This window comes from Centrocercus urophasianus, unplaced genomic scaffold, assembly GCF_019232065.1.
Source record: "Centrocercus urophasianus isolate 14NV4802_14NV808 unplaced genomic scaffold, USGS_Curo_1.0 seq_2, whole genome shotgun sequence".
In the NCBI taxonomy this organism is placed as follows: Eukaryota; Metazoa; Chordata; class Aves; order Galliformes; family Phasianidae; genus Centrocercus; species Centrocercus urophasianus.
In genome coordinates this window covers 6,013,999-6,041,282 of record NW_024884755.1, presented here as the reverse complement: position 1 = coordinate 6,041,282, position 27,284 = coordinate 6,013,999, and the positions used below count along the sequence as shown (strand labels likewise).

General features: G+C 45.7%; 1 protein-coding gene and 1 long non-coding RNA gene across 3 annotated transcripts; one reads left to right on the top strand and one right to left on the bottom strand.

Moving 5' to 3' along the window:
- Window positions 1-1,465: 1,465 nt before the first annotated feature.
- On the top strand, window positions 1,466-27,119 carry LOC122161682. 2 transcript variants are annotated; one of them, XR_006169245.1, is made up of 4 exons: window positions 1,466-1,542; window positions 3,235-3,339; window positions 22,003-22,062; window positions 26,840-27,119. It is a non-coding gene; the product is annotated as an uncharacterized LOC122161682 (long non-coding RNA). The 2 variants fall into 2 exon arrangements; XR_006169246.1 differs by lacking the exon at window positions 26,840-27,119 and adding an exon at window positions 24,013-24,462.
- Window positions 12,388-15,033, bottom strand: POP4 (POP4 homolog, ribonuclease P/MRP subunit). The gene is made up of 7 exons (XM_042821252.1): window positions 15,004-15,033; window positions 14,886-14,938; window positions 14,524-14,747; window positions 13,949-14,026; window positions 13,706-13,767; window positions 13,286-13,387; window positions 12,388-12,768 (listed from the first exon to the last, which is right to left on the bottom strand). The coding sequence occupies exons 1-7, from the start codon at window positions 15,008-15,010 to the stop codon at window positions 12,632-12,634; spliced, it is 663 nt and encodes a 220-aa protein (XP_042677186.1). The 5' UTR covers window positions 15,011-15,033; the 3' UTR covers window positions 12,388-12,631.
- Window positions 27,120-27,284: the final 165 nt, after the last annotated feature.

The window sequence follows — 27,284 nt, the reverse complement described above, 5'->3', positions numbered from 1 at the left end:
AGGTCTCGCTATCCGCAATCACACCAAGCGCTGGGCCGGCCCGGCTCTGCCGGCACCCGCAGAAGCACGACGCTCCGCGCCTCGCCTCCCTCCAGACTTCTCCCTCCTCCAGGTTCTGGCAGCTGGGAGGCCTCGGGACACAGGGCCGACAGAAGCTCCTCCCCACCCAGCCCTGAGCGCCCGGGGCGAGCAACGAACACCGCTCCGCTTTTCTTTTTGCCCGCTTGCGGCTCGCCTCTCCCTCGCTAGCAGCCGGCAGAGCCCCGGGCACCCGAGTGCGGTGCAGACCCAGCTGACAGCGGGCCGGGCTGCACAAGCACCAAAAGAACAGCAGCGCACGGGAGCACGCAGCAGTCACTCACCGGGGGACCGGAGGCCTCCGACCCTCCCGGTGCCCCTAAGCACGGGCAGGTGCGAAACGCGCTCCCGCAGGCTGAGCAACAAGCTTTGTCCCCGCGCCTTCGGTTCCGTGCTCGTTCTCGCTAAGCGGAGCGCCTCCACCGCGAGCGAGACGGCTGAACCCCCACAGCCCCGTGCACGGCGAGCCGGGCACGCCCGTGTCCCGAGCGGAGTTCACGTAACGCTCAGCACGGGCAGCGCGGCCGCTCGGGGCGTTCTTTCCCTCTTTCTTTCTCCCCCGCCTTCTTTGCAGCCCGCCCCGCTCGCCGCAGAGCCGCCGATGGGCGCCCGCGCGGACCCCGGCCAGGCACGGCGCGAGCTCCCGCGCTGCTTCACGCAGTCCCTCTCGGAACGGAGCCCCGCGCCCCGCGCTCACCTGACGCCCGTCCCTCCGCCCGCGGTACCGCTGCTCCCCGGCCGCCCTCGCGCCAAGCGGCTCCGCACGGCGACCGCCCCGCCCCGCTCTCCCGCTCCGCCCACTCAGAGCCCGCCGGCCAATGGGCGTCGCTCGAGCTCCGCGCGCCCCGGGGGCACGCTCCGCCTTTTCGACGGGCAAAGCTCAGCGCCGCCGGGGGGCGCTGTAGAGCGAGCACGCCGTGACGGCCTGCTGGTGAAGTCTCCCGCGGGCTGGCCGCGGTCACGTGGGGCGGCGGCGGCGGGGCGCCTTGTGTTGTGTGGCTGCGGCCTCGCGGGGCTCCGTCAGAGGCGCTGGCATCTGGCTGAGGTGCTCGCTGGCTGTAATAGCTCTTCTATTTTTAATGGGCACTGATGGACCTGTCAAAGTACTAGAAATGTGTTTTTTTCCCCCACAGTCTCCTTTTCTCAGGCAGCGGTAGCGCGGGCAGCTTGCAGCAGCTCGGGGCCGAAGCGCTTCGCAGTGCGGCGTTCCGCGCGGCCGCACTCCACGCGCCGATGCTGCGGGCAGTGAGGGGAGGCTGCGGGCCACACCGCCTCCGGGCTGAGGGGCGGAGCAGCTGCAGCCTGGGTTAGCAGCCTTCGGTGTCCTGAGCTGGCGCCGGTGCCGTTGTCTGATCCGTCGCCTCCGTTGTTTGCTCACAAGCCGCTCGTTTAGTGGTAGCAGAACTATCGTGCCCGAGTGGGGTGCAGTGGTTTCAGAGCAAGTAAAGGGAACTGCAGCTGCAGGTGAGCTCTGCGGGGAAGAAAAGGCCTCGTTGTCATCATAGACCGGCAAAGTTATCTCTGTGCGAGTGGTGTGCATGGAGGGATGAGCGTCGTGTCATCTGGCTGCAGGTGGAATCACCCTGTGGTACACATCTGTGAGTCTGTGCTGCGTCTCGGCACTGTGTGCTTCAAATATGCGGTGCTTCCAAGTCTGGCAGTGCACAAATCACAGAGCCATGCTTGGTTCCATCACTACGGATCCAAACTGAAAACGTTTCCATAAAATTACTAGCTCAAATACACTGAAAGCACTGGCAGCAAACCGGCTGCTGGGACCTGGTGGCTCCTCTCTGCCGAGGACGGGAGTGCCGACTTGTTGGCTTGTTCCTCAGGGCCTGCCTGCAAGGAGATTGCCAGCGATTAAAATATTGCTGAGAGCAGCCATGAGACTTGCTTGCTGCCGTCCCCTTTGTGTTGGGAAACGACATACAAGAAAGGTGCTTTTGTTTGTACAGCAGCATTGCTGTGTGGTATGTGAGCAGCCGCTGATAAACAGCTCAGCTCAGGTCTCCCTGCAGCTGTGACAAACGCTGTGCTGTGCAAGGAGCACAAAAACACTATTCCATGCAGATTCTAAGCTATCAAGTTTGCATCATAAAGAACCTTGCATTTGCTGTGCCTTGTCCCTCCCTACTCACATGTTCAGCTGTGTTTCTCCGGTGGTGCGCGGTACCACCGTGGTGCTGTACGCAGCCTTTAGGAAGAGCTGGCATACTGAAGAACCAAAAGTGACCAAAGAGGCCAGTGGCACAGGCTGAATGTAAATGCTGTGTATAAATACATCATAATGAATTGCTCTTTGGTAGGTTGTAGGAAAAAGAAAGAAAGACATCCGCGGTTGTCAGTGTGATGAGAAATGTTTCAAAGTCATTTTGTCTACACTGGTGTTTGTGTTGAGCTTTGGCAATTGTCTGCACATCTCGGTGCTGTAAAGTTGTGAGGTATTTTCCTTGCTCCTTAATATTCAGTGATGAATAATGGTAGTGGTGAAACAAGTAGTGGGAATGAAGGATGCTAAGAATCTTCCTGCTAAGCCAGTTTTGGTTTAATAGCTTGCTCTCTTCACAGTAGTGTGTAATTGTAATCACAGAAGTGGTCTGAAGGTCTGATCCAAAGCTTGGTAAGAGTTCTGATTTCAGTGGAGTCTTGGATCAGCGTGTAATATGTAATTCTATTAATATATACTGTTAAATATGGAGGGTATTTTATTTCTAAAATCTTCTTCATATGATGTCATCAGTGTCATTCTGCATGGTACTGAGGTCTGATGGAACTTGAAATTTAAAGCCACGAGCAAACCAGATGCACCAGCATCCTCCTGCAGGGCTGGGCCAAGCAGGCAGCAGGGGGGTCTCAGCGGGAAGATGCAGCAGTGATGGAGAAGCTGCAGTGGCCAGGACTGTGGGTGTGCTTCCCTCACAGTGCAGACCTGGATCCCATCCCTGCCTGCCCCATGTCACCTCTGGCTGCTTCCGTGTGGGCTGTTGGGTTTACAGCAGCGAGAGCGCTTTGTAGCTGTAGAAGTGAGTGTGAGAAGCAAGGAAGCAAGGAGTTGTGTTGTTTCAGTAGAGAAGATTCTTTTATCCAGGTTACTTAGGCTCAGGTTTTTTGGGGGGTTGCATTGCTAACTGTGCTTTCTTTCACTCTTAACAGGGTGCGTGCTGGATTGGGCATTGTGAGTCTCCACATTTCACAGAGAAGCTGCCCAGAAGGGAACTCGCAGCAGAGAACATTGCTCTGTTCTGTGGAGCTGCAGGGGTGAGTACCAGCAATGAGCGAGCAGTAAGCTGGGTGTGCTGCCCTGTCACTGTGTGTAGTGTTCACCCAGTGATTGCAGCAGATGCTGATTGGTATGAAAGAGGATGAAAGAGGAAAGTGAAAAAGAGGTTTGAGGTGAGAGTGTGAAATGCCAGAACCATGAAACAGAGTGGGTGTTTGGTGTGGAGAGAGGTGTGATGTTGGAGAAGAAACGTGAAATTAATAAGAAGAGAAATGTCTAAAGCAGCATTTTGCAGCACGCTCTGAGGGAGGACTGCATTTTTGGGTTTGACTGTCCTTCCCTAGTAATGTAATTCTGTGCACGTTGGTCATTCGAACTCTTCTAGTATTCCTGTTATATTTGAACAGTGATCTCATATTCACTGTGTGCTTTTGTTGCACAAGATAAACCATGGTGAACAATTAGGTGTTTAAAACAGTAAACTTACGTAGATAAGGCATTTCAAATATCAAAATGGAGAAAAAAGCAGAGGGAACAAGAGTGTGATGATCATCAGTTAGTTTAAAAAGATGTAAATGTGTTCACCTATGATTGACTGATAAGTCAAAGACACGCAAAGAGTTTCATTCAGAAGCCCCGCTTTGTGAGTGCATATAGATTCTATTTATGTGACGAACATGCTTTGGTCGCTTTCCTTTGGAAAACTCCTTTGGAACTGCTGCCCAAGCTGAGTGTGTGTGTTGCTCTGAAGGAAAAAATCATCTCTTTGTGAGGGATCCGTGCCTTGCCCCGCATCAGTGCCATTTGTGCAGGAAAGGAGCTGTCGTGGTTCCCTGGGGCATCTGAGGAAGTTCTGTGCACTGAGTACATACTGCAAAGAGTTCTGTGAAAGGAGAAGGAAAAAAAATGTAAGGAAAAAGTAAGGAAATATAGTTTCCCTTTGCGTTCTTCAAATAAAAGGGAAAATCAGAAATGCAGTGTTTCTTCAAGGTGTTGTGCTGATATCGTGGAAAGAGCATGCTTCAGTTTGGCTGGAATCTCTGCCCATCGGCACGTTGGATCTTGAAGTGGGAAGGTGCTGAGCTGAAGGAGGAGCCCCAGGGATTTCTTACAAGATGGAAGGCTTATCTGCTTTTAGGTAATGTCTCGCTGATGAGGTTGTGCAGGGTAGGAAATGTGACACTGGCCAGAATGCAAAGGATGTGTGAGAAGGATCTCACTGTAAGTGTGAAAGTTGTTGCCCACTTGAGAAACCAGAGGGATTTTGTGTGATAGGGGTGTGCAGGAGTTGTCCATATGCATGAGCTACCATCCTGCCTTTTTGGGAGTGGTGGGTACCTGCAAAGAGTTAACATTTCCTGAGATGTCTCTTTTTCTGGTATAATGAGATATGCAGAAGTCCTTATTTTGTTTTTTTTTTTGGGGGGGGGGCATTTTTTTTTCTTCCAGAATGAAATACTTTGACTCTAACCTCAGTCCTGAAGAGCAATTGAGGGGAGGCAGGGGAAGGCAGTGCAGTTTGGCTCTGTACCTTTTGGGCTGTCTGAATTCATTAGTTTTGGAGCCCGCCAGGTGCCTCAGCCTGTGTAGCTCCTCCTGCACCCAACCTGGGAGACTCTCTTACCACTACTGCATGCATTAGCCTTCATTAATACAATTAGCATAATATCAATTAGGATTCATTATTCCCTACGAAAAGATAAAGCCAGTAATACGTATCTCAGAATCAAATTCCTTAGCGCCTTGTCTTGGGATTGCTTTATTTTGGAGTTGTTTGCCTCTTTATATCCTTCCATCCCCTAGAAAAAAAGAAAGCCACTTAATTGTAAAACTGTTTGGGTCGGAGAAATGTGTGGAGATGATTCTTCACGCAGGCTAAAGAGGTGAATTGATCTATGGGACCCACGCGGCTCAGGCACCACTCAACAGTCGGAACTGCGAACTTCATCTTCTTCAAGCACAAAAGCTACTTAGTTTCCCCATGTTGAAGACTTTTTATAATAGCAATAAGACAACTCTAGAGAGAACCATCTAATATTAACTCCGGGGAGTAATCATCTAATCACAATCTGGGGGTGATTTGAAGCACTCATCTGGACCAAATGCCTCACAACACCCCAGGAGTGGTTTTATTGCATGATAGCAGTACCCCATTGAGCCTTATTGCTTAATTAAAAACAAATTCCCAAGTAATTTTTTTGCCTTTCCATAAAAACACAGTAGTACATAGCATATATAAAACATCCATTAAGTGATGGTAGATGCAAATTTACATTGTGAGATACAATGCTTTTCTTTACCACTTGGGGTTGAAGCTAAATGTAAAACCATTTCCTATAATCTGCGCACTGCTGCGTTTAGAGAGGAATAAATATGGAAAGAGAAGTTCATCGTAGGATGCCTTGTTTTTATTAAGTGATCTGTTTGGTTTCCTTACAAAGCAGTTTGGTTTCCCGTCCATCTTACAAACACAGCGGTCTACCAGCAGCATGGCCTTTGCTGCCTCCTCCTGCAGGCTGCCTCTGCTCGCAGACCTCTGCCAGTGCACATCTGCAGTAGGAATCCCAATTTCTCTTTGGGGTTTCTGTATCTTTCTGAGCAGAGAGAGCAGTAATGTGGGTGACGTATCAGGAATGTATCCAGCATACTGTACAGATGCTGCCCCTGTGTCCTTTGTGGGTTTTGTAGACTAACGCAGGTTAAGCCTAGTAGACATGTGGTAGAGCCACTTGTGGTGGTCCTGCAACCTGCACCAGGCTGATAGGGCTCCACCTCCCACAGTTTTACTGGACTTGCTGCTACAGCTGTGTCTGCTCTGCAGGAGGGCCAGGTGGACAGGTGGAGGGGCAGGAAAGTCCTTTTTGTACTGCTTCAGGATCTCAACCTATAGCTTTCTTTACACATTTACAAAGTGCTTTCATAGCTCCAAAGTGATCTCCAGATGTCATGTTCCCCAAGGATTCTAAGTGTTGTCCATGTATTACAGGCAGAAGCAGTAAGTCCGAGGTTTTACGTGATGGTGTCACAGATGTGTCAGTATGACTTTTTCTTCATTAAAAAGCACCCAGTGCCTTTAATTGGTGAAGATGTGTCTGCAAGTACGCCTGTCCTCGTGCCAAAGCCCTCTTGTGGCACCACGAGCTCTGGATGGAGGCTGACAATTGGATCAGTCTCACCTGCTGTGGGCTCTGCACAGCGCTGCATGCTCCTTTCTGCTTTTCCCCATCAGGGGCTGGTGGGAGCTGAAGCTGCGTGTGATGTGCAAGTCTTGCTGACGGCGGTTTGCAGCATTCAGTCATGCTAAAGAGGCAGCCTGCTTTGTCCTGTATTTAGGTTTTGTAGAAATTAATTATCTTTATCATTTGGTGAATGTGTTGCTAGAATGTCTTGTTAAAGAGATGTTAAGCGTTGTGGTGGAGGATTTGTTAAAAAGAGGTGTGGCATTGAAGTGGTGAAAAGAATGAAAGTAAAGCTCGCTGCTGCTTCTGCTGCCTGAGGTTAGTGAGGACAGTGCATAGCATAACAAAGTCTGTGTATTTAATCTGATCTGTAGCAATGTGTGACAATGCTGGCTCAGAAAGGGATGTGAAAGGGCCTGACAGTGTTTTGAACAACACCCATTTTTACCTGGCAGACTTGGGTTTATTGGGGATGCCTTTACCTTGCTGCGATCTGACAGCATAGAGCTGGCTGCTCATACAGCTGACATGGAGCATGTAGCCAACAACAGGAAGCCCTAATAAGTTTAATACCTTCAGCAAAGAATTTCTTGTCCCCTCAGCTGTACATCGCTTATAAATGCTCATTTCTTCTTATCATACCATGAAGGTGGCTCAGTACAGTGGGACAAAGGTGCACAGCAGCTCCCACAAGGCACTGCTGCAGCCCTGCAGTGAGGGTGTGAGGAGAGCTGCCCTGGAGCAGCACCTGAGGAGCGTTGTTGCAGTATCTCCTGCTTCTCTTTTTGCAAGTAGGCAGCAGAACAGGAGGGCTGTTGGCCTGCATTACACTGAGCAGAACCAGCTGTGCCCAGCCTTGCTGGCACCTGGTCACGCTGCACGTCTCACCGCATGGCAGCAGCACTGAAGGTTTGCAGAGCGCTCTCCTGATCTGTTCTCTCATCTGAGCGTACAGTTTTAAACTTTAGGACACAATAAACATTATATTAACATGTATTTGGCCTTTAACAAGATGAAGAGCTAAGAATTTTACATGGATGGTTCTGGGATATATATGACTTCTTCATAACATATCTCTTTTTGTGAGGGAAATGAAAGGTATGGTATTTTAGCAGTTGAAAATGCCTACCTTAGTTTGGTTTTGTTTCCTGATGACATTTCCGCACAAAAAGCAGTTTAGAAAACATATCTGTGTTAAGTAAAAAGCAGGTGTTACAGAAACATCAGAGGAAGGCGGCTGTCATAGGGTAAGGGATGCACCGGGTTAGCTGTATACATATGCACAGTAAAAAAAGCAAGTTCATACAAGGTGAGGGAGCTTTCTAAACACTGCTTCATGGACAGCTTTTCAGAGCAGAGCGAAAAAAAATCCCTTTAAAACTGTGAGCATCTGGCTCCATCTGCTGGTAGCAGAGCAAAATACGTCGTTCTGGGCTTGGAGGGAGGTGAGGTTTGTGTTTAAGATAGCTGCAGCAAAACCCAGCAAGGACAATCATACTAACAAATTAAGTGCCTGTGCCTCAGAACCATGCCCCTGCCCTGCACTTATCTTCCAGCCTCATCCATTTCATTTCATTGGTGGCTCCAAGCTTTGGTGTCTGAGGTTGTTGTAAAGATACCGTAGGAGTAGCGCCTTGTGCTGAAACTAACAGTAAGCAAATACCGCAAGCTTCTTTTACTGGGAAGCACAAAACAACAAATTCTGCCTGGAGTGTGTTTGATAAACCAGATCTTTTGTAGACATCCGGAGATTGTGTTTGCAAATCCCCCGCCAGCTCATTTTGTAGTCATTGTTACCGTCATTCAGGTTAATTCCTCCACTTTTTCCTTGCTAAAACACGTGGTACTTTATGGCTGAAGAGAGTGGAACAGCAGTTCTTTTAAAGCCCTTCCTGAAGTTTGCTATTTGGAGAAACAAATGTCAGATCACTCACCCTAGCTCAGAACTGCTGCTCTGAAAATGTAGCTGTGAAAAGAGATTACTTGGATACTAGATTAAGAATAATGCAGCAATAGGGGCCTAAAATAGCAAGTGGAAAAAGTACACTTTTAGCTTTTCCTGCAAAGATTTGCCTAAAAAATACTGAATTCCAAGCGAGAATACTCATGCCAAGTTTTAGAATCTCATTTGAATTTTTACAGCAGTTATAATCTCTGACATATAACCTTGGAAGCGAGGTCTCATAACAGAAATGCCGTGTCCCTTGACACCAGAAAGGAGATGCTGTGGTAGGCTGCAATTCTGGACAAGTTTACAGGGCTGGTTTATGTCTGCATAACATCACCTACATGGCACTGAGATTTTCTTTCCTTTCTCCTCCATATTTCTATGCAGAAAAAATTGAAGTTGCCAAGAGCCCAGGCTGCAAAAAGATCCCACTTGCCGGTGCTTTTTTTCCTCTCATTATCATACGCTTGCAATCAAACTCTAATTTCTGAAATAAAAAACCTGCAGGATTCTTTATTGGGACTATTAAACCTTCAATCTTCATTATTTAGGATGGCTACTTACCTTTTGCTCAATGAAGTCATAATGCAACTGTTCCGATAAAAACTATTGGAATGGTTACTGTGGCAGCGGGTAGATTTTCCTTCGTGTAAAATAATGGGCTGTGAGTGAGACATAACTATCATTTACATTAATTAGGCAGCCATATAATGGGGTGTTCAATAGCTATTACATCGTTTAAATTCTTTGGTGAACACCTCAGCCACCCAAGAACTATCCAGCTGAACATCTCCAAGCCCATAATACTGAAATAAGCCTCTAGAGGAGACACAGTGTTGCACAAAAAGTCATAAAAAGAAGAAAAATGTGAAACATTCATATTTATGGGATTATTTTAAGTTTTACAGAAAATGCACAATTAATTCAATTTCTCCCTCCCCAAAAAAACCCACAATCCTGTTAGGTGGAATTGGCTCTGGGGCTGTTGCTGTGGGTTTGTTAAAGACAGTCAAGGAGCTTGCATTGAGAGGTCTTCCTGTTACAGACCTGGGGCTTTGGGCCTGCAGAAGTGTGTATGTATGTAGTAAAGCTCATTCTGAGAGCTGAAAGAAATGAGGCTGAATTTATTAACTAATGCGCCAGGAAGAGATTTGTATTGATAGGGTATTGATTTGCCTGTAGTGCAAATCTTCAACGTGCTGATCAGCTGCCTGTAGGCGGTGGTTATCAGATCAGTCAGTATCCAAGATGAAAAATAATACGTTTTAAATCAGTTTTGTTGGTCAAGTGTTAGTGGAATAGGTCCTAACAGAATGAAAAATGAGTGGCTGGAAACAAATGGTTGTCTGGGGAGTAGGGCAGGACAGACCTCGATGTTTAGGTTGTGACTTTCCCTTCAAGTGACCTGGTTCAAAACTTTTGGTCATGTTACTCTGGTCAGTGGTATACTCATTTGTTTTCTCAATGATTGGAAGGTACCAAGCCTTATCTAATAGTAAGCAGCAGAGCTTCTTAGTGGGAATAGCTCTTAATTCAGTGCTAGTTGTTGCTGGGATTTCTTGCTGCAGTCCCTATCTACAGCTGTGCAGCCCAGGTGTCAGAATGGTCTGTAAGCAGAGCACTGGGTGCTGCTGGCTGTGCAGCCCAGGTGTGGCTGCTCCTCTCAGCTGCAGTGGGTGCCTGATCCCGTATTTTTCACATTTGTTAATTAATTTAATTAAAGCAGTATGCTGAGGGAGGCTTCTGTCTTAACAAAGCAATACCAATTAATCAAACACTGGGAAATGTGGCTCAGAATAGAAATGACAGAATTAACAAAGGGGAACATGAGGCAAAGGTGGATCAAACCTCTGTGAAATGCCGTGGAACTGCTCATTGCTCCCATGTAATCTGGAATTGTATTTCTTAGCAAAGTACGTAAGACCATGGTTTGGTCACCAGTGATGGATGGAAAGATTTGTAAATCCAGTTTTTCTTTCTGTTTAAGAAAACATTTGAAGGTGAACATTTGTTATGTAGGTTAGCTACTGCGCTTTACTCACTGAGGCCTCCTGTGCTCCCTTGCTGACCTTGGGAGCCAGGAGGCAATCAATACAGCTGGGATAAGAGGAACAGCCAAGGAAAGTTAATCTTTCAGAGCACTCAGGTGTTTGCCATATTGAGAAGTCTTGTTGCCTAGGAGATCGGGCACTGGGCAATTGTTGGGTGCTGGTCTCAGCTGTGCTGTGCAGAAGGTTGGTTACATAGTGCTGGTGGACACTGGACACCTCATTCTCTGCTGAGGTGTAGGCTGGGGAAGGTTGCAGAGATGATGGTGCTAAAAAGAAGAGCTGATGTGTTGCTGAGGTCTTATACTTGCATCCCAAGGTAAGATCACTGCAGAATCAGTGAGAAATTAATTATGGAAATATTATCGGGTAGTGAGGGAGCATTATGAACAGCAGGAGCCAGGGATTAGCCCTCCTGCAGGGTGGGAGAAGCTGCAGTAGGAGCAGTAAAGCGACTGAAACTTTGGATTAGAAAACCTACATTTGGATGTTTAGAACACCTTAATAAGGCAAAAACACCTCTTCAGGTTATTTAGCAACAGCAGTAAAGGTTTTTTGAATGCTTTGGCTGTTCAGATCTCTTGTTAGACTTCATTTCATCTAAGTACCTTGGAGACCTCTGAGCACCTCTTCAGCATTCTTCACTGTAAATAATTATTGCTTTACCATTATTTATTGAAAGGGACTGCTAAGCAGCATGTCTTCTGGTCACTGAAGTAACATTTAGAAAAATGTAAATAGCAACAGCAGTGGAAAATGCTTTTGTGCTTGTCTGTGTGTACACGTGGCAGAGTATGGCATGTCCTTTACAGCACAGTGAAATAGAATTGTGCCTAATTCCAATTTGTATGTCACTGCCATTAATGATGTCTAGTTAAGACATCTATTAAAGGTCTTTAATGTTAATTAACAGGACTATGCCAATAAAGTTCCATTAGCTTCCCTCTATTAATTTAGTATTATAGGCATTTAACAGATGTCTTAATTAGATACTACACTGATAGCTATAAGCAAAATGAAAATGAAGCCTTTGTCCTGCAGGGACAGTTTCTACTATCACTTAAGCTTTCTGCCAATTTGTTGGTATTTCCTTGTGGATTCTCACAGAGAACTAAGGGATGTCAGAGAATTTTGAGAGGAACAGTGCTTAAAAGGGAGATAGCTTGGGTGTAACAGCTTGAATGCTCAACTAAGGGCCTGTTAACTTTAAAAGGACTCATGAACAAAATCCAAGTCCTTGATCAGCAATTATGAGTAACCACAAGCTCAGAAGAGATCCTGATTTCTGCCTGTGAGGTACTGTCCTGTTTTAAGTGCCTGTAGTTTAACAGATGTCTCCCTTGCTTAGATGCATGTGTTCAGATAGAAGTCTCTCCTCCACTTCACTTCTTGCGTGTTTGCATTTTAACTATTACCCCAAACAATGTATTTTTCCATTTGGGTAGATAATTCTATGAAAAAAGCACAAACGGTTCCAGACTAAGATGAGAAAGTTACTGACCTTGGTATTTATCAGTCCTTGCAAGATGGATACTAAAACATTCCCTAGTGTGTAGTGGAAAACAATCTGGAAAGCATTATTGATACTCATGGAATGAGTTCTCATTGATCTGTCAGAACGCGATACCTTTTGCAACATAGAACACCTTTGTTGCTGACTTGGTGCATGTGAAAGACTTTTTGCCCAATGCTCTCTTTAGAAGGTCTTTCAGAGTAGCACAGATGTAGCTGAACAGGTAAAGATGGTAATCCAGGCACAATTACAGAAAAAGTTACCAGCTGCAGTCTCCTTATAGAGTAAAATAGGCAGATAGAGCCCGGTTCACACAGAAGGCAGCAGTAACACCTGTCAAAAAGGTTATAAGATATTCATTGCATAAATATGAAGTCAAAATTGAAACAAGCCAGGCAATCAGTACTAATCACAAGTTTAATAGAAAGCAGAACATTACACACAGTTTACAAAAAGATGCAACTAAGATTCCAGCAGTTTGACAGACTGCTTTAAAGACAGGAGAAACCATTCTTCAGTACGAAGAAAAACTTAAGAAAAATTTCTACTAGTTAACTCTGTTTTCAGTCTGCCAGAAAACCTGTTTATTAAACTGCAGGAAAACAGCAGACATGTTAAGTTTCCTTTTGATTTGCTATGAAATCATAGGTCAATAGTTCCTTTCAACTTGAACTTCTTTGCAGACCGCTCACTTGCTCGAAGCTGGAACTTGCTTCCATAGATGTAGGAAATGAATCCATCAGTCTCCAAGCTAAATACGTTGTTAATTTTGGGAACAACTGTAAATGCAGAAGAAATTAGCAAGAAGTGGGCTAATTAAAGCCCCTACTCTGAATAAATACTGATGCACCAGGGAATACTGTTCGCATGCAGGCTTCAGGTCTGTAACATTTCAAGTTTTCATACTGCAGTACAAGAAATACAGCCTAAGCCTGTACATTTAAAACCAAAACTGCTAGAACTTAGTCCTCTTTCACAAGCATGCATTAAGTGTCGCAGAGAACAATCTACAGTGAATCAGGTGAACAAGCCATGTGCATAATCATGTTGGAAATCACTGGAAGTGTGGTTTTTTTTTTTTAACTACTTCTAAAATACATTTTTGGTACACTATTGGACTCTTATGTGGTAGATAAAAGACATTAGCTTCTGCCACTAGGCAAAGAATTATATAAGAATTACATGAGCAGTGGTAAAGAACATCGTGTGCTTGTATGTTTGCTCAGAAGTATATTAACATTTGATAGATTTTTAGTTACTCACATTATAACAAACACTGAAAAACATTTTGCATACCTTTTAATTTGTTGTCTTTAGTAATAATTTTGAAGACGTGTTTAAATTCCTGTAGAATTATTCCTGTTATCCCAACGTAAGATGGGCACTTGGATTTTGTGACTGAAAGAACAAGAGTATGCACGTATTAGAGTAAATTCAGGTGCAGTTTGCTTGCCATTCCATTGTTGCCTCATGATTTTAGAAGCTTGTTTTAGTAGTCTGAAGTAATGCAATTATAGTCATAACTGGTAGACTTGCAGTTAATCTTTGCAATAAAAGCAGTCGAAAAAATTAAGTAGTGCTGGCAAATGGATAAAGACTCCAACACAATCACAGTTGTGTGATTCTAGAGTTGATACTAAAAGGAATTCAATGAGCACCTGAAACAAAGGAGAGTAACAAATTTCAGATAACTTTGTAGAATAAAGCAAACAATACCTGTAACAACAGCTCCATGGAGGTCAGCTTTTAGCAGTTTGCTTTGAACCATCTGTGGTTGCCTTAAAGAAAAACACATGGAAAAGTGTGTTTATAAAGTGTGACTGTGACTACTGAAATAATGGTCAAAGCTTACAGAAATAGTATATAATCCTTACTGAATAATTGACACAAGTTTATCCAGTTACTACTTGAAGTATCTTAAAACTGGTGGTGGTTAGATCAGTAGATATCTCAACTTACGCATCTGGTTTAAGTCCATAACATAGGTCTCTGATATATTGCTTCCAGAGTTCATGTAGTGGTAGAAAGAGCTCGTATCTGCAGTTAGAAGGCAAACATTATACAAGAACTTAGTTAAAAAAAAAAATTGCTTACTAAAACCATCTATAGAGTTAACACTAACAAATCCAAATGTTGTCATCTGTGCTGATCACTTGGTAAACCAGTCCAAGTGACAAGTTTGTTTGTTTTTTATACAAAAGCTGAATAGGCTCCTATGAAGCCCAAAGGGGGTGGGGGTAGGGAATGTGTTTCAGAACATTCTGCTCCTCTCCCTCCCCCTCACTTCATTTTAGGAGCAGCACAGGCCTTACTCAGCATGCAGTGGGTCAAGGAACGCAGTGCAAAATGGAGGTTCTCTGCTTACAGCCAGTCTGGAGATTAGAACTGAAGTCACAGGTGGTTGTGTTTAGGAAGGGGAATTGCTCAGCGCTGAGTTAATCACACGGGCAGCCGGGTACCAGCCGCGCCGTGGCAGTGCCGCACAGGGCGCCTTCTGGGGCCGGCCCACCGCACGGGGGCGCAGACTCACGCACCTCTGCTGCTCGGGCTCGATTTCAAACAGGCGCAGCTCCCGCCTCTGCTTGGCCGTGAAGGTTTTTGTTTTCCTCCTCTTTGGCTTTTTCCTCCTCCTGCAGCGATACTCCAGAACCACGGCCTTCCGCGTCAACACGTCCTGGATGGCTTCGTCCTTCTTCTTGGGCATGCTGCGCTTCAGGAAGGCGCTCACAAACGCTCTGGCCTCCTCTGACCCTTGGGGCTAAAAGTGTTTTAAAAACACTCTAAAACAGCCGTTATAATTAAATAAGAGCCAGGATGCCGGCGGGCAGTCCGTCGAGCTGCGGACGCCAGGGCAGCAGCGATGTTCAGACACGGTCGGGGTAAACGGGAGCAGTACCTGCAGGCGCAGCTCCTTCGCCGCCTCTTGGGGCAGCCCGTCATACAGCGCACCTGCGGGCAGAGAGCGGCGTCAGCCCCCTCCATCCTCCCCATCCTCCTCCCCCCGCCGCACTCACCCTCCATCGCTGTGCTCCGGCGCAGGCGGTGACGCGTGCGCGTTACCGGGGCGGGGAGCGTGAGCGTGGCTGCGTCCTCCCACCCCTCCACCCCCTCCCCCCCGCCGGTCCGGTAGGGGGCGCTGCAGGCGAGGCAGCCGCTAGAGCTGGTGGGTGGCGCTCTATCGAGCGGACGCCCCGCTTCCCAACGACGCGCTGCGTCCTGCGGGGTCCCTGAGCGGAGCTCCCGGCGACGAGCTGTGCAGTAGCAGCAGCCCTGGGGCTGAGCCCGGCCGACCCTGGAGCTGCCTGCACGTCAGCGCCTACAGTGGTGTGCTGCCTGCTGCTAGCTAGGTCTGTGCACCGCACCTGCGTTGTAGTGTAAGGATACACATCTGTGTGCACGTAGCACCTCCTGCTCTCCGAGGGGTTTGCCTCTCCTGGGTTGATGCACCTCTTGGGATAGAACGCAGCCTGCTCTCCGTGCAGCACAGAGGTGCTCTGGAAGCAGCGCCGCCAATTCACCAGCCTGGCCAGCCAAGTCCCAGCTCACGCTAAAATAAAGGAGGCGTTTGTATTCCTGTCACGGGGTGGGCATCAGCCAACACGTAATCGAGTGCTGCCTGGGGAAGGAGACTTAGAGCTGCTCAGACAGAATGGAGGAAATGTGGCTATTTTGTTGAGTGCCGCTATGGAGCTCAAAGGTACTAAAGTGGTACGTAACAAGGAACAGAATTGCAGATAAGTGCGTGTATTTGGAGAAAAGAAAAGGCCAGTCTCTTCAGATTAATAAGTGTGAGGACTGGTTGGTGTAACAGTCAGAAAGATCAACACGATGGAAAGGTGATATAAGAGGTGCAATTATAAAGGAACTAACATGATAGAAAGGTGTTACAAGGGAAGGAATAAGGACTACTCACCTGCCTCTGAAGATCAAAGCTCACGGGGGAAAGCATCACCAAGGAGAGATCTCCAACCAGAGATCTTTCCTTTGAGGCAGTCAGCCCTAAAATGAGGTCTAAGAGAGGTGCAGCCAGGCTCCACCCTGAAGCTGAATTGCCTTCACCTGTGCTCCTGGGGCTGACCGAGTCCTTTCCACAGGTGCTCAGTTGGTGGTTCAGGCCATGACTCAACAGTTACCATGCACTGTGTATGAAAGCTCTCCTGGCAGTGAAGGATATTGCCACAGCAAGCAGGTCCCTTGGTTTTACAAAGCAGGGACTCCTTGAGTTGTCATTGCTATTTAAGAAAAGATCAGTTTTCATGAATGGAGTACCAGGATGAACACTATGGGTCTTCAGGGCCGTATGAGTGCTCCTTGGCTGGATTTATGCTGCAGTTTCTAAGGCACTTAAGGGATTAATAGTCAAATCAGTGTTGGCGATGCCGCTGTAGTAAATCCAATGATCCAGGCTAAACAGGTGCCTGGGGAAGCCAGTCTCTTCCAACAGCTTTACATCTTCATTTCCCAATCTATCTTCAGAGACGTCTGAGGAAGCTGGGTCAGCTTGTTAGCGTGTGTCCCAGGGAAAGGGCTCTGAGCCAGGAGTGGGGCTCAATCAAATAAACATGAAAAAGAGCAGGAGGAGAAAGTAGAATACGTGGAAACAGATTTTATAGATCAGTAAGAAAGAGAAGGCTCAGAGAAATTAGGGAAAGTGAGTAAAATGGGAATATAGAATAAAATCAAAGCAGAAATATCTAAGCAGAAGTGCAAATAATTATAATGCGTGTTTCTGAATGTACACTGTTACCTGCTCCACCTCTCTTAGTGTCATAGGCCTTTGAAGCTTTTTACTTTTTCAAACAAATCAGCATGAAAGCATGATACAAGTTTATGGTTATATAAACCCCTAATATATAGTGTTTATTCCACTTTACAATGGAACGTTGGCATTTCTTATTCCGTTAAGTCTGTGTATGGCTTTATTTATTGTGTTTTAAGTCTGTCTATGTATATGTAAAAACCCAACAGTGAACCACCATACGTGTGTACAGTAGGGGGCCGTGTTGCTTCGGCTGTGGGTGTGTTGAATTACAGTGGGTGATGGGAGAGACACGTGCAGGCTAAGGCAGGTAACAGCAATGTCCTGGGGGAATTTCCAGCGGGCACAGAAAGCTACAGGTGAGGTGCAGAGCATCCAGGTGCAGTAAATGAAGATGTTTGTATGACATAAGAATAGAAGATCAGAGTGTTGTTTGTTGTTCAAGAGTAATTGTGAACTGAAGCTGGAGATGGAGATGTGTGGAAGGTGTCTGGGCTGTAATCATGGACATGCTTTTCTTGATTACAGCTGATACAAGAAATAGATACTGTCATTCTCCAGGAAGAGCGACTCAGCAAGCATTTGAGTTCTTAAGATCAACGTAATTTATTCCTCTTGGGCCAAATTGTAAATTGGAAAAGAGCAGCGGCAACAATCTATGGAGGAAAACTTATTTTACTATAATAGAGTCAAATTTGGTTCCGCTGGACAGGTGTACTGGTGAAAATAATTGCCTCTTTAAACCCTCCAATCTGATTTCCCTTATCCAAATACCAAGTTGTTAATACATTTCCCAGCTCCTCCCCATTCTGCTGGCTGTGCTGAAGCAGTGTACAGCCAGCCTAATTCCCGTCTGCTTCTCAGCCCCTTTTCCACATCCTCCTTTCAGTCCAGCCAGCTGGGAGCACAGATCAGGCCATGCCGGCACTCCCAGGGCTCTGGCTGACTGTAACACGGCTGGCTTCCTTGTGGGTGCTGGGCTGCTTGGCCATGGTGTCCTGCCTGTGCTGTCACTGCTGTCCAGAGAGCCTGGGCTTGTGTGTGGAGTTGGAAAGGCAAGCGATAATCTCAGAATATGTTCAGAACTTTAAATGATTTAAAAGCTGGATTTTAAGCCAAGAAAGAAGCCAGCTGTTGGGACGCAGCTGGGTAGGCTGTGTAACGCCGCTCCTCGCCAGAGGGCAGCCCAGCACCGAGATCGGGGTGCCCACGGGGAGACACGGGTGCCAGCGTGCTGCAGTGCTGCCTCTTGTGAACTGTCCAGGCCTGCTCCTACATGGGGCAGAACCCAGCTCTTTCAAGTATCGAGAGTTAATAATTGTTTTGTCCTTGGAGAAAATGTGGCTGTTTGCAGCTTCTTGTAGTGTGCAAACCTCAAGTTCTCACGTACACCGGCCTCTTACATCACAGTAAAATTATCTATGGAAGGAGGCTTTGGGGGAATTCATTACTCTAAGGAAATGATTTTTTTTAAACACTATTGTCTTTTCTATATCAAAATAATAAGCCATACCCTTCTTAAAAAATGAGAGCCTAGAACACCTGGTGGTAACTCCTGCAGAAGTGTGAAGTGCCTCGCGGGATGCTGAAAACAACGCTTGGTCCCAAAAACAGTAACGAGGAGTCAAAAGCTGAGCTGCTGGCAGCTGACGTTGGGCTTCCCTGTGTGCTGAGCTCACGGCTGGCACAGGCACGGCAGTGTGACAGACACTGCTGCTCCGCCCCAACAGCTTGTATTTCTAATTAATAGCAGCGTTCTGTACCCATGTGTTAAGCCGTGGCAGTCTGTCTTGGGGTTGCTATTTTTGCTGTCTTTAATTTTTGAGTCTTAAATCTTGTGTAATATTTTATTTTTAAACATGGCAAATACTGGCTTGTATTGCGTTAGGGATGCGTCACACAAAATGAGTATTAAGTAAAAATGATAAAGTAATAGAGGTCACTGGAGCTATAGCAGATTGAATTGCTTTATGATGTATTTCATTCGGTTTTGGTCAAACTACATTAAATTAACATGATTAAAATTTGAGGTATAAAAATGAAAAGGTTTGAGGCTCAAAAACATTCATTACATTGGATTTTTCATCAAAGAGAAGTTTATACCTTTTTCTCTAGGAAATGGTTGTCAAATTCTTCAGGTCTGCATGATACAGTGTGGTTGTGTTGATTGTGCACTTTCCCAATGGTAACTGCTGGCCAAAGATGCATTACATCATCCTGTGCATCACTCTGTAGGGTGCAGGAGCCTGCTGTGCAGTGCTGGGAGAACATTCCCTGAAGGCAGCTGTGCTCCCAGGGTGAGGACAGCCCCTGCCCCATTGGCCAGCCTGCAGCTTGGGGATCTGGGCTGAAATCCCAGGAAATTTGAAAAGATTCATTAGTTAGAGACAAATTTCTCATCTTTGCTCTGTAATGAGGCATCCATCTCCAAGGCATTGCTAGCTGGCAAGGCCCTGTTCCTGCCAGACTCTTTCAAAGTAACACAATTAGGCTGTCAGGACTGACATTATTTTTAATAAAACGAGTCAGCTGGCACTGTCCTTGTCGAAGAGATGCATTTCCAAGTCCACACTAATAAAGGTGTCAAGTGCCAAGGCAGCCAGTATCTTTAGGTCCCGCAGGTTTGAACGTGCCTGTCACAATTCCCCGGGGTGCACTGAGTCCTGCCCGCCTTGTGTGTGTGTCCCTGGAGCTGGGGCTGAACAAGATTCGTGGAAAGGCACTGCCCCCACAAAGCAGCTTCTGAAGAGCCTTGCAGCAATGGTGCAGCTGGCTGACCTGTCACGTCATGGCCCCCAGCACCCGGGCTGTGTGCTGAGCTGCTGGCAGAGAGGGAGGGTGGCAGCTCACAGCAAGCCTTGCTGTCAGGGGAGTGCTTACAGGGCACAGTCAATTACCAGGGATAGCTGTAACAGCAGTGCCTGTACTGGGAACTCGTGTAGGCTGGGGTTATTTCAGTGTTGCTTGTAAATATATTAGCTTTTTATGACCAATTATAAAGGTGTCAATGGCAGTGGAACCACTGGCTCAGAACATGGTGGAGGAATTCAGGCAGATCTCACTCAGTGGAGTGCAGCTATGGCACTGATCTACATGCTTGGGCGTCAAAACTGTATTTCCACGTTTGTGTACAAGGAAAAAAGGAAAGGAAACACATCAAAGGAGCTGATGGGTTTGCTTTCTGCTGTGGGCACGCTCGTTAGTAAGGGCGCTCAGGGCAGGCAGCTACCAGGACCCACTGGAAAGCTTTCATCTCCCTGTGTGCAGTCTGATTTCCTCTGAAGTGAAGGTGTGTGCCGGGCACTGAGGGGGTTAATGCTGCTGTGCTGCTTTGATAATTGAACAGACCAAAAATGCTTGTTTGAGTTCAGTGCTTCAGTAAGAACCTTTCCTTTAAAAAAAGCGCAACACAAAACCCCGCAGCCTCATACAACAGAGAATACTTTGTCCATCTCTTTGGGAGAAATCTGATAAACCAGGGTGAGAGGCAGGTGTCCAAAGAGATAAAAGTAATAACTGTGGCCATGGTTCTAGAGAGAGCTAGCCTGTCAGGCGTTTAATTAAGTGAAGTTCCTGCTCAGGAAATGCTGGAAGCTAATAGATATACAGCAATTCATTCGCCTTAGCAATATATGTTAATTTTAGCATGAGGTGAATTTATATATTTTGCAGTGGGGAAGACCTGGGGGGCAGGCTTTCATCCTGCCAGTAGTGGGTTTTTTCAGGAGGTAGAGACTACTGAGCGCTTTGTACTTCCTAAAAACAGAATGGGGGTGAGAATGGCTGAGAGAATGGTTTTGGTTTAGGTGGAGCCTCTAAACAGAATTGACTAATCACAGACTCATAACCGAGCTGACCCATGTTTGCTGTTGCCACGGGTCAGTGAGCACAGAGCCCTGGCTAACAAACACCTTGAGCCCAAGTCTCTTCTGCATTAGTTTAGCTTAAAAGGATTTTTCTCTGTGTTACATTTGTGTGAAATTAGGACTGCTGCAATGGCATGTGGCACCTAAGGTCAAAGATGCTTTGGTAGAGGCACAGAGGAGATGCAGTGCAGGAGTAAGGATTCTATGATTCTGTGACTCTATTCTATGACTGCCTTGTATGTAAAACCGCTCCTGCAATCTGAATTTGGGGTGGGTTGTTTCTGGAAGTAACGATGAAGTCTCTGTTCGGGTCCCACCAGCTCTGGCACTGCAGCGCTTGCTGCTGAGCCGCCCCCTGGTTTGTGGCAGTGTGTTGTGGAGCAGTTCTTTGGTGTGTGTGGGGCCTCGGACAGCCAGGTCCTTCTTGATGCTTCCAGGTGTGGTACCAAGGGCACCACTACAGTTGTTTCAACTTGGAAACACACTGCAGCACAGCAGGCTGCTTTCTGAAAACAGAATCCTCTGATCTGTGAAATTATCAGCAGTGAGACTGAAGAACAGAACACAGATATTAGTTTATTTTCTTCTGTTTTGTTTGTTTGTTTATTTGTTTTTTGGAAGAATACTCCCTTGCTCTTCAGCATGATTACAGCCCATTTAGCAACAGTTCTTTTTGAATTTCAGACCTATTTTGGAACAGTCGTAAGCAAGACGTGTTTCTTTTCAGAGCCCAGTGCAGTCAGTCCAAGGGTAAAGTTTATTTAACAAAAAGCATCTTTCCAGTTGAATGCACATTGTGAAATTACAGGTCCATTTAAAGCAAAAGAAGAACAGTGGCAGGTTAGGGTCAGGAAGGAGGATAATGACATCTGCTGCAAAGAGTGTTCGACAGCTGCCTTCAAAATTTTAAGTTTCTATCAGACATTTTTCCTTTCTTTGTATAGTTATGCAAAAGAATAAAACTGAAAGAAATGTATGGATGCTGAAAGCAAGCTTGAGGCTTGTTCAGGCACACAAATTCCAAGTGGAGACATTATAAATGATGTTTCAAATGCCAGCGGATTGCAGAGCTGTGGGCTCTTTCCTCATGTCATGGATGGGGTCAGGTTTGTGCCCCCTGCCCAGGCGTGGCTGCAGGGCAGTGCCCAGCATGGGAGCCGTCCCCATGGGGTGCCCTGTCTGTGCCAGCCTCGTGTTGCAGCCTGTCCTGATCCCACAAAAGTCAGCTCCATCCTTTTTGGCTCCATACTGCAGCTGTCAAAATGCACTTTTTTTTTTTCTTTCTAAATGGGAAAAAGGATTGCTACCAGCTTTTTGTAATAATACCTGAAATGTACTTTGCTCTTGCCACCCTTGCTAATGCAACTGCTTTCTACTTTGTCTTCCAGGTTCTGTGCTTCTGCCCTTGCTCCGTGGGAACCCTGACTGCACAAGCACAATGAAGGAAGGTGAGCTAGAAAAAAAGCCCTCTCTAGAGCCTGGGGAATTACCTGTGGCCTGTTGAGATTATCAAAGAGACCTATAGAGATTTTAAGATACTTTGGGGCATTGCTTTAGTGTATCTCTGTCTTGGCACTACTGAATCCTGCTGAGCCCTGAAAACCTATTTGAAGGAGAAGGTGCTTATGGTTGGTCTTTTCTTGTAAGTTAACAACAATAATGATACAGTTGTTTCACCTATTCTTTCCTTGTCTTTCATGTAGCAATTCCAAGCTCCAGAGCTGGCCCCCTTTTTGCTGGCCACACACTTAGGGTTGGTTCTGGGGATAGAAAAGGGGAACGTTTAAGTTGCAAGTGAAGATACATTGCCTGAAAATGACAGCTAAAGTGTGCTTCAGCTTGGTAGCACCCTGAAATGTTTGTACTATGAACACAGGCAGCCAACAAACAAACCAGTTTGAGCCTCTTTTTCTCCCTGAGCATTGGAGGAGCTGGTTCTGCCCACCTCCAGCACACTTCAGGCCCAGCACAGCACTCACTGCAGCTCCACTTCAGGTCCTGGTGCTGCCAAGGGCTGAGGGCTCACAACTGGCTGAGCTTCACACATGGCACCATGATTTACTAAACCGCTAAGATATTAGGTCAGCATTGTAAATCATTTTAATTATTTCACTAAACAGGTTGCGGAGATAGATCAATAGAAAATATAGCACTGAGCCTCACAATGCTGCACATTCATTATGGGAATGTAATTATGTTAACTGATTTAGGATCTAATAATAACTGAAAATAACAATTTAATGGATGCTTTCCAATCCTACACTTTGAAAGCAGGATACAGCTGTACACAATCTACACATTCTAATCTCAGTCAACTATACGTAGCAATTTTTTGACTCTCAGAGAAACATCAGTCAAGTGCAAGTAACTGGGAAAATTGTAGCATCCCATATATTACATTATAATAAAATAGAAAAGAAACATTCAACAGCATTTTTATATACTGGCAGGGTCACATGAACCAGTCACATGAAAAATAAGAAGATGCATCGCAATATAATAAAGTAGAGATCTTGCACACTGGGAGCTATTTTCCACTTGCAATTACCATTGCCATGAGACTACTTTGTGCTGCTGGGCTTAAGGGGTATGTACTTCTCTGAAGATGTTGGGTTTGGTCTGAGGCAGCTGAATAAAAAATATACTGTGTATATATATGAAATATTTATGGAAAGAACCTAATCTCTCCTGAGCAGCGATAGCCAGGTGCTACCATTCATTAGTCAGGGTCAGCATTTCTCTGTTACAGTTATTACTGTGGCTACACTGAATTTCGTTCACTATGTCCTGGTTTTTTGTTAATATGTGCACAGGAGTCACCTGTGCTATTTAAAGTATTTTCTTTTGAAATAAGCTGTGCATTGTGGCTATTTAATACCTTAACGGCCATTGACTGAGTATACTGAACCAAGCAGGCATGACTTGGGCAGAATTTAAGCTGCGGTCAGATAGTGCACCTGTGTTACCTGCTCTTTTGAAAGCCTGCAGCCTGCAGATAGGCAGTTGTCACATCAGCTATCTGCACTCTGTTTTGCAGAGAGAGGTAAGCTTTTCTTTAAGCCCTCAGGCTAGACAGCATTGAATTATGCACTTTATCACACCCCAGTTAGGTAGATGCATGGGAAAAATCATTTTCAGTGAGTTTGTTTGGGAAAAGACCTTATTTTGCTATTTGGCTCAGCATATGAAGGAAAAACCTGCAGTTTTCTTCTGACTTAGAGGAGCTTGTTTTAGAGCAGAGTGGAAGTTTGAGCCATGGGCAAATTGTGCTGCTCCTGCTTATTCAGCTGTCTCCTTGATCTAAGCTTCATCTGGCTTTTGGGAACATAGGTTGCTCAAATAAAAATAAATGGCTTTGGCATGACCGCAGAACTGACGTTAGTGCATTCCCTGCACAGGCTGTCAGCTGTCTCCTACTTCAGTGATCCTGCAGCAGGTGAGGTTCAGTGTCTGCAGGTAAAAGCTCCGTGCAGCCTCCCACATCACATCCCCTCCTCCCTTACCGTTTTGTAGTGACATTCCCAGCTGTAAACAGATCAGACGGAGATTTTTCCCAGGCTCTATAAATGCCAGCAGCAACAGAAGCTCTGGATAAAGGGAAACGTGCTGTGTGGAACACATGGTGTTTTCATGGCTGAACACTGAGCAGTCCTTTGTCTGGTGCTGCTCCAAGAAATGGCAGTGGTAAGGTTTGAATTATCCCTGGGTAATGATCCTAAACTTAGTTGACTTTCCCGTGCACATTTATGACTGCACTGACAAATGCTTCCTGAACCCAGCAAAGCTCCAGGTATTTGCTTCTGAGATTATTTGTTCTAGCGAAATACTTTAGTCTAGAGTAAGTAGCATAACACCTATCTAGTTTCAAACTAATTAACTCCTGGGTTAATAAAAGGATTTTATGTTCTTGAAAAATATTGAATTTTTTTTTAACTTTAGACTTTGTACACTGTAGCAACTTGAATCCAATTTCATTGGATAAGTCTTGCTGTTAAATCACATTGCAGTTCAGATTTTGACAGGTGCATACCGTGTGTTTCTGAACTCCTATTTGTTTTTAGTTGAGCTCCCACAGTTCTGGATGCAAAGGTTAGGCTTTGTTCTTCATCTCTCTACGTGCTGAAGAAACTGCAAGGTAGCCAAACCAACAAACTCACAACTGGATCAGAGCACCAGTACATACTTAATTTTGTGTTTTTTCTGCCTTGTCAAACCCTGCTTACTTCCCTGGGGACTGAAATGCCAGTATTATTAATTATTAAAGGAGTCATACAAAAGAATTCACTAAATAAGGAGTTTCACTGCTGACTTCAGTAGGAATTTAAGCTAGTTAGATTAACTAGTGTTTCTTTAATCAGCTTGTACATTTTCATTGTTGCATTTGATAGTTTGTCTTGCAGCCTTTCTTGACTTTTCCTCAAGGCAGTGGGCATCACTGACAGGCACAGTTCAATCTAGACTTCCACTCAGTATTATTCCTTGGCCTGACTGAGATGTAAATGTACACCCTGTGTCCTTACCCAAAGATTTTTCAGCACTCCCAAGCAAGTGCAGCTCCTCAGCTGACACACTGCTCAGCATAGCTGGGGCAAGGCAAGCTGATTAGGTGCTTCCAGCTTTCCAGAGCTCAGAGCAATGTATGTTCACTTGTGGTAAAATAAAAGCATGGGTTGTTTCAACAACATCCCAGTTCCTGTTGGGAGTCACAAAACTGCTCAGCTTAAGTACAGAAAGCAGGCTTTAAATTCCTCAGGCAGTTGAAGGCGCCTTCGAGATCTAATGCAGGTGACTTTTCCTTGTGTTTCTGTTACCTTTGCTGGCTCCAGGCTGGGGAGGAGCTCTCCTCCCAAAACAGCATGGGAGACTGAGAGGCTCCTGGGATGCACCAGGCACAGCTCTGGGAACCTGGCAGTTCAGGCCCACCACTATCCTTTAGTGCAGAGGGGATTTGGGTAAGCTGAGAAGAAAAACTGAATCCTTACTCATCACACTGGTGATGCTCTAGAGAACCCAGAGGACTCATTCTCCCAGTACAACTCTTAGTGCCTTCTCTAGTTTCTCAGAGCAATGACTGCCAAAGGCTGCCTTGTGCCATGGGAGGCCACACGTCCCAAGACATAACTGAGGTATTGCACCCTTGGTGTTCATTTCTAGGTGCGAGCAACCCACCATGCTGCTCTTCTGGGGAGGGGGAATGAAACAAACCCCCCTTCTTCTTTCACACTCCGACAGTGTAGAAGCTCCCGTGGGGCCAATGACATTTTCAGATCTGCAAAGAGCAGCTGATTAATGACACACTGACACATTCAGTCACACAGATCACTTCTGACAACTCTGGAAGCACTGAAATGCAGCTGTCCTGGACAAGTAAATAAATTACATGTTAAGGGGAGGCTCTGACATGGAAATTCAGAGCTAAATCTTATGTTTATGGTAGACTAAGCATCTTTGAGTTATTTATTGAGACCTTGTTCATTTAATTTTTATTAAAGATGATTTTACATATGAGATTTAAGAATCATTTTAACAATAACAGGAAGACAAATCTATAGCCAACAACAAGGACAATCCGTTAGCAGATCTCTTTGATTCAGCTTTACTATGACTGATTTGTTTAGAATGCCCCAAATGCCTATAGTTACTATAAGGCTAACAGACAACAAAGGTAAAATAGAAAACTTCAGTTCGTTGGTTAACATTGGCACAGATGCTAAGAAAAGGCCATTTTTTCTAGTCATGTTTTGTACTGTCAGTGATGCAGATCTCAACCAAATTACTTTTCCTGGCTGGCTCTACTTACAGTAAAATCCATCTTTTACTTAAGAGACGTTGTTGGGTTTCAGAAAGATGATCTAAAAAAGAATGCCACCCTTCTTTTCTGCCTTGTCAAGCCCAGGGCTGTGCCTGGGGAACAGGTGTGCAGCACTGCAGCCCTCGTGCCTTGCTGGGTTTCTCCCAGCCTTACTCCCACTCCCTTCACTTCAGGACCAGGTAACTTTGCTGTGGTAACCAGGTAACTACAGCTCCTGTGTGGATTAAAACAAAACACTTCCCTGTGTGCAGCCCCTGGCTCTGCCTTTTACAGAGCCTGCATTTCCCGTGCATTTTGCTAGCGAACAAAAACACCACAGAAGCCCAAAATTGTGAAAAGAAAATCCCATGAGGATTTTTACCATCCAAACAGTTTTAATCAATCAGGATAATTTGTGTATATCGGTATCTTAGTTCTCTCCCAGGGTGTGTAGCATGGTTCCTCCCTTAGCTGGTGGTGCAGATGCCCAGAGCTGCACCAGGCTGCAGGGCTGAGGGCTGGGAGAGCCCATCCGCTCGGGGAAGGAGCAGCTGCTGGAATCAGGTAAGCACATTCACTGCAATTTCATATTCCCACCACACCCCTCCAATCAGTCTTTGCTAAAAAGCACTAATTAAGACTTGAGCATTTTTGATTCCATCAGTTTTCCGTTCTTTTCTTTATTAAATAGATGTACTGGAGGGAGCTTGACTAATAACCGCCCAAAGTTTAAGGATAATGAATCAATGGACTTGGGCAGCCTCTGGCTAAGCATGAAATTTACCATGGAGTAACAAATGCAGCAGAGGCAGCTCATACATTAACCAGTCCAGTTCTGACACACAACTTTGGGGGCACGTTATTTATTTTCTTAGTAAT

Bases quoted from the DNA above. Each gene is read 5' to 3' on its own strand.
- POP4 (XM_042821252.1), bottom strand. The intron at 14,027-14,523 runs GTGCGTGAGTCT...TTCTAACTGCAG, and splicing joins ATCGAGCCCGAGCAGCAGAG to ATACGAGCTCTTTCTACCAC. The intron at 12,769-13,285 runs GTATGCAAAATG...CTGCATTTACAG, and splicing joins TAAAGACAACAAATTAAAAG to TTGTTCCCAAAATTAACAAC.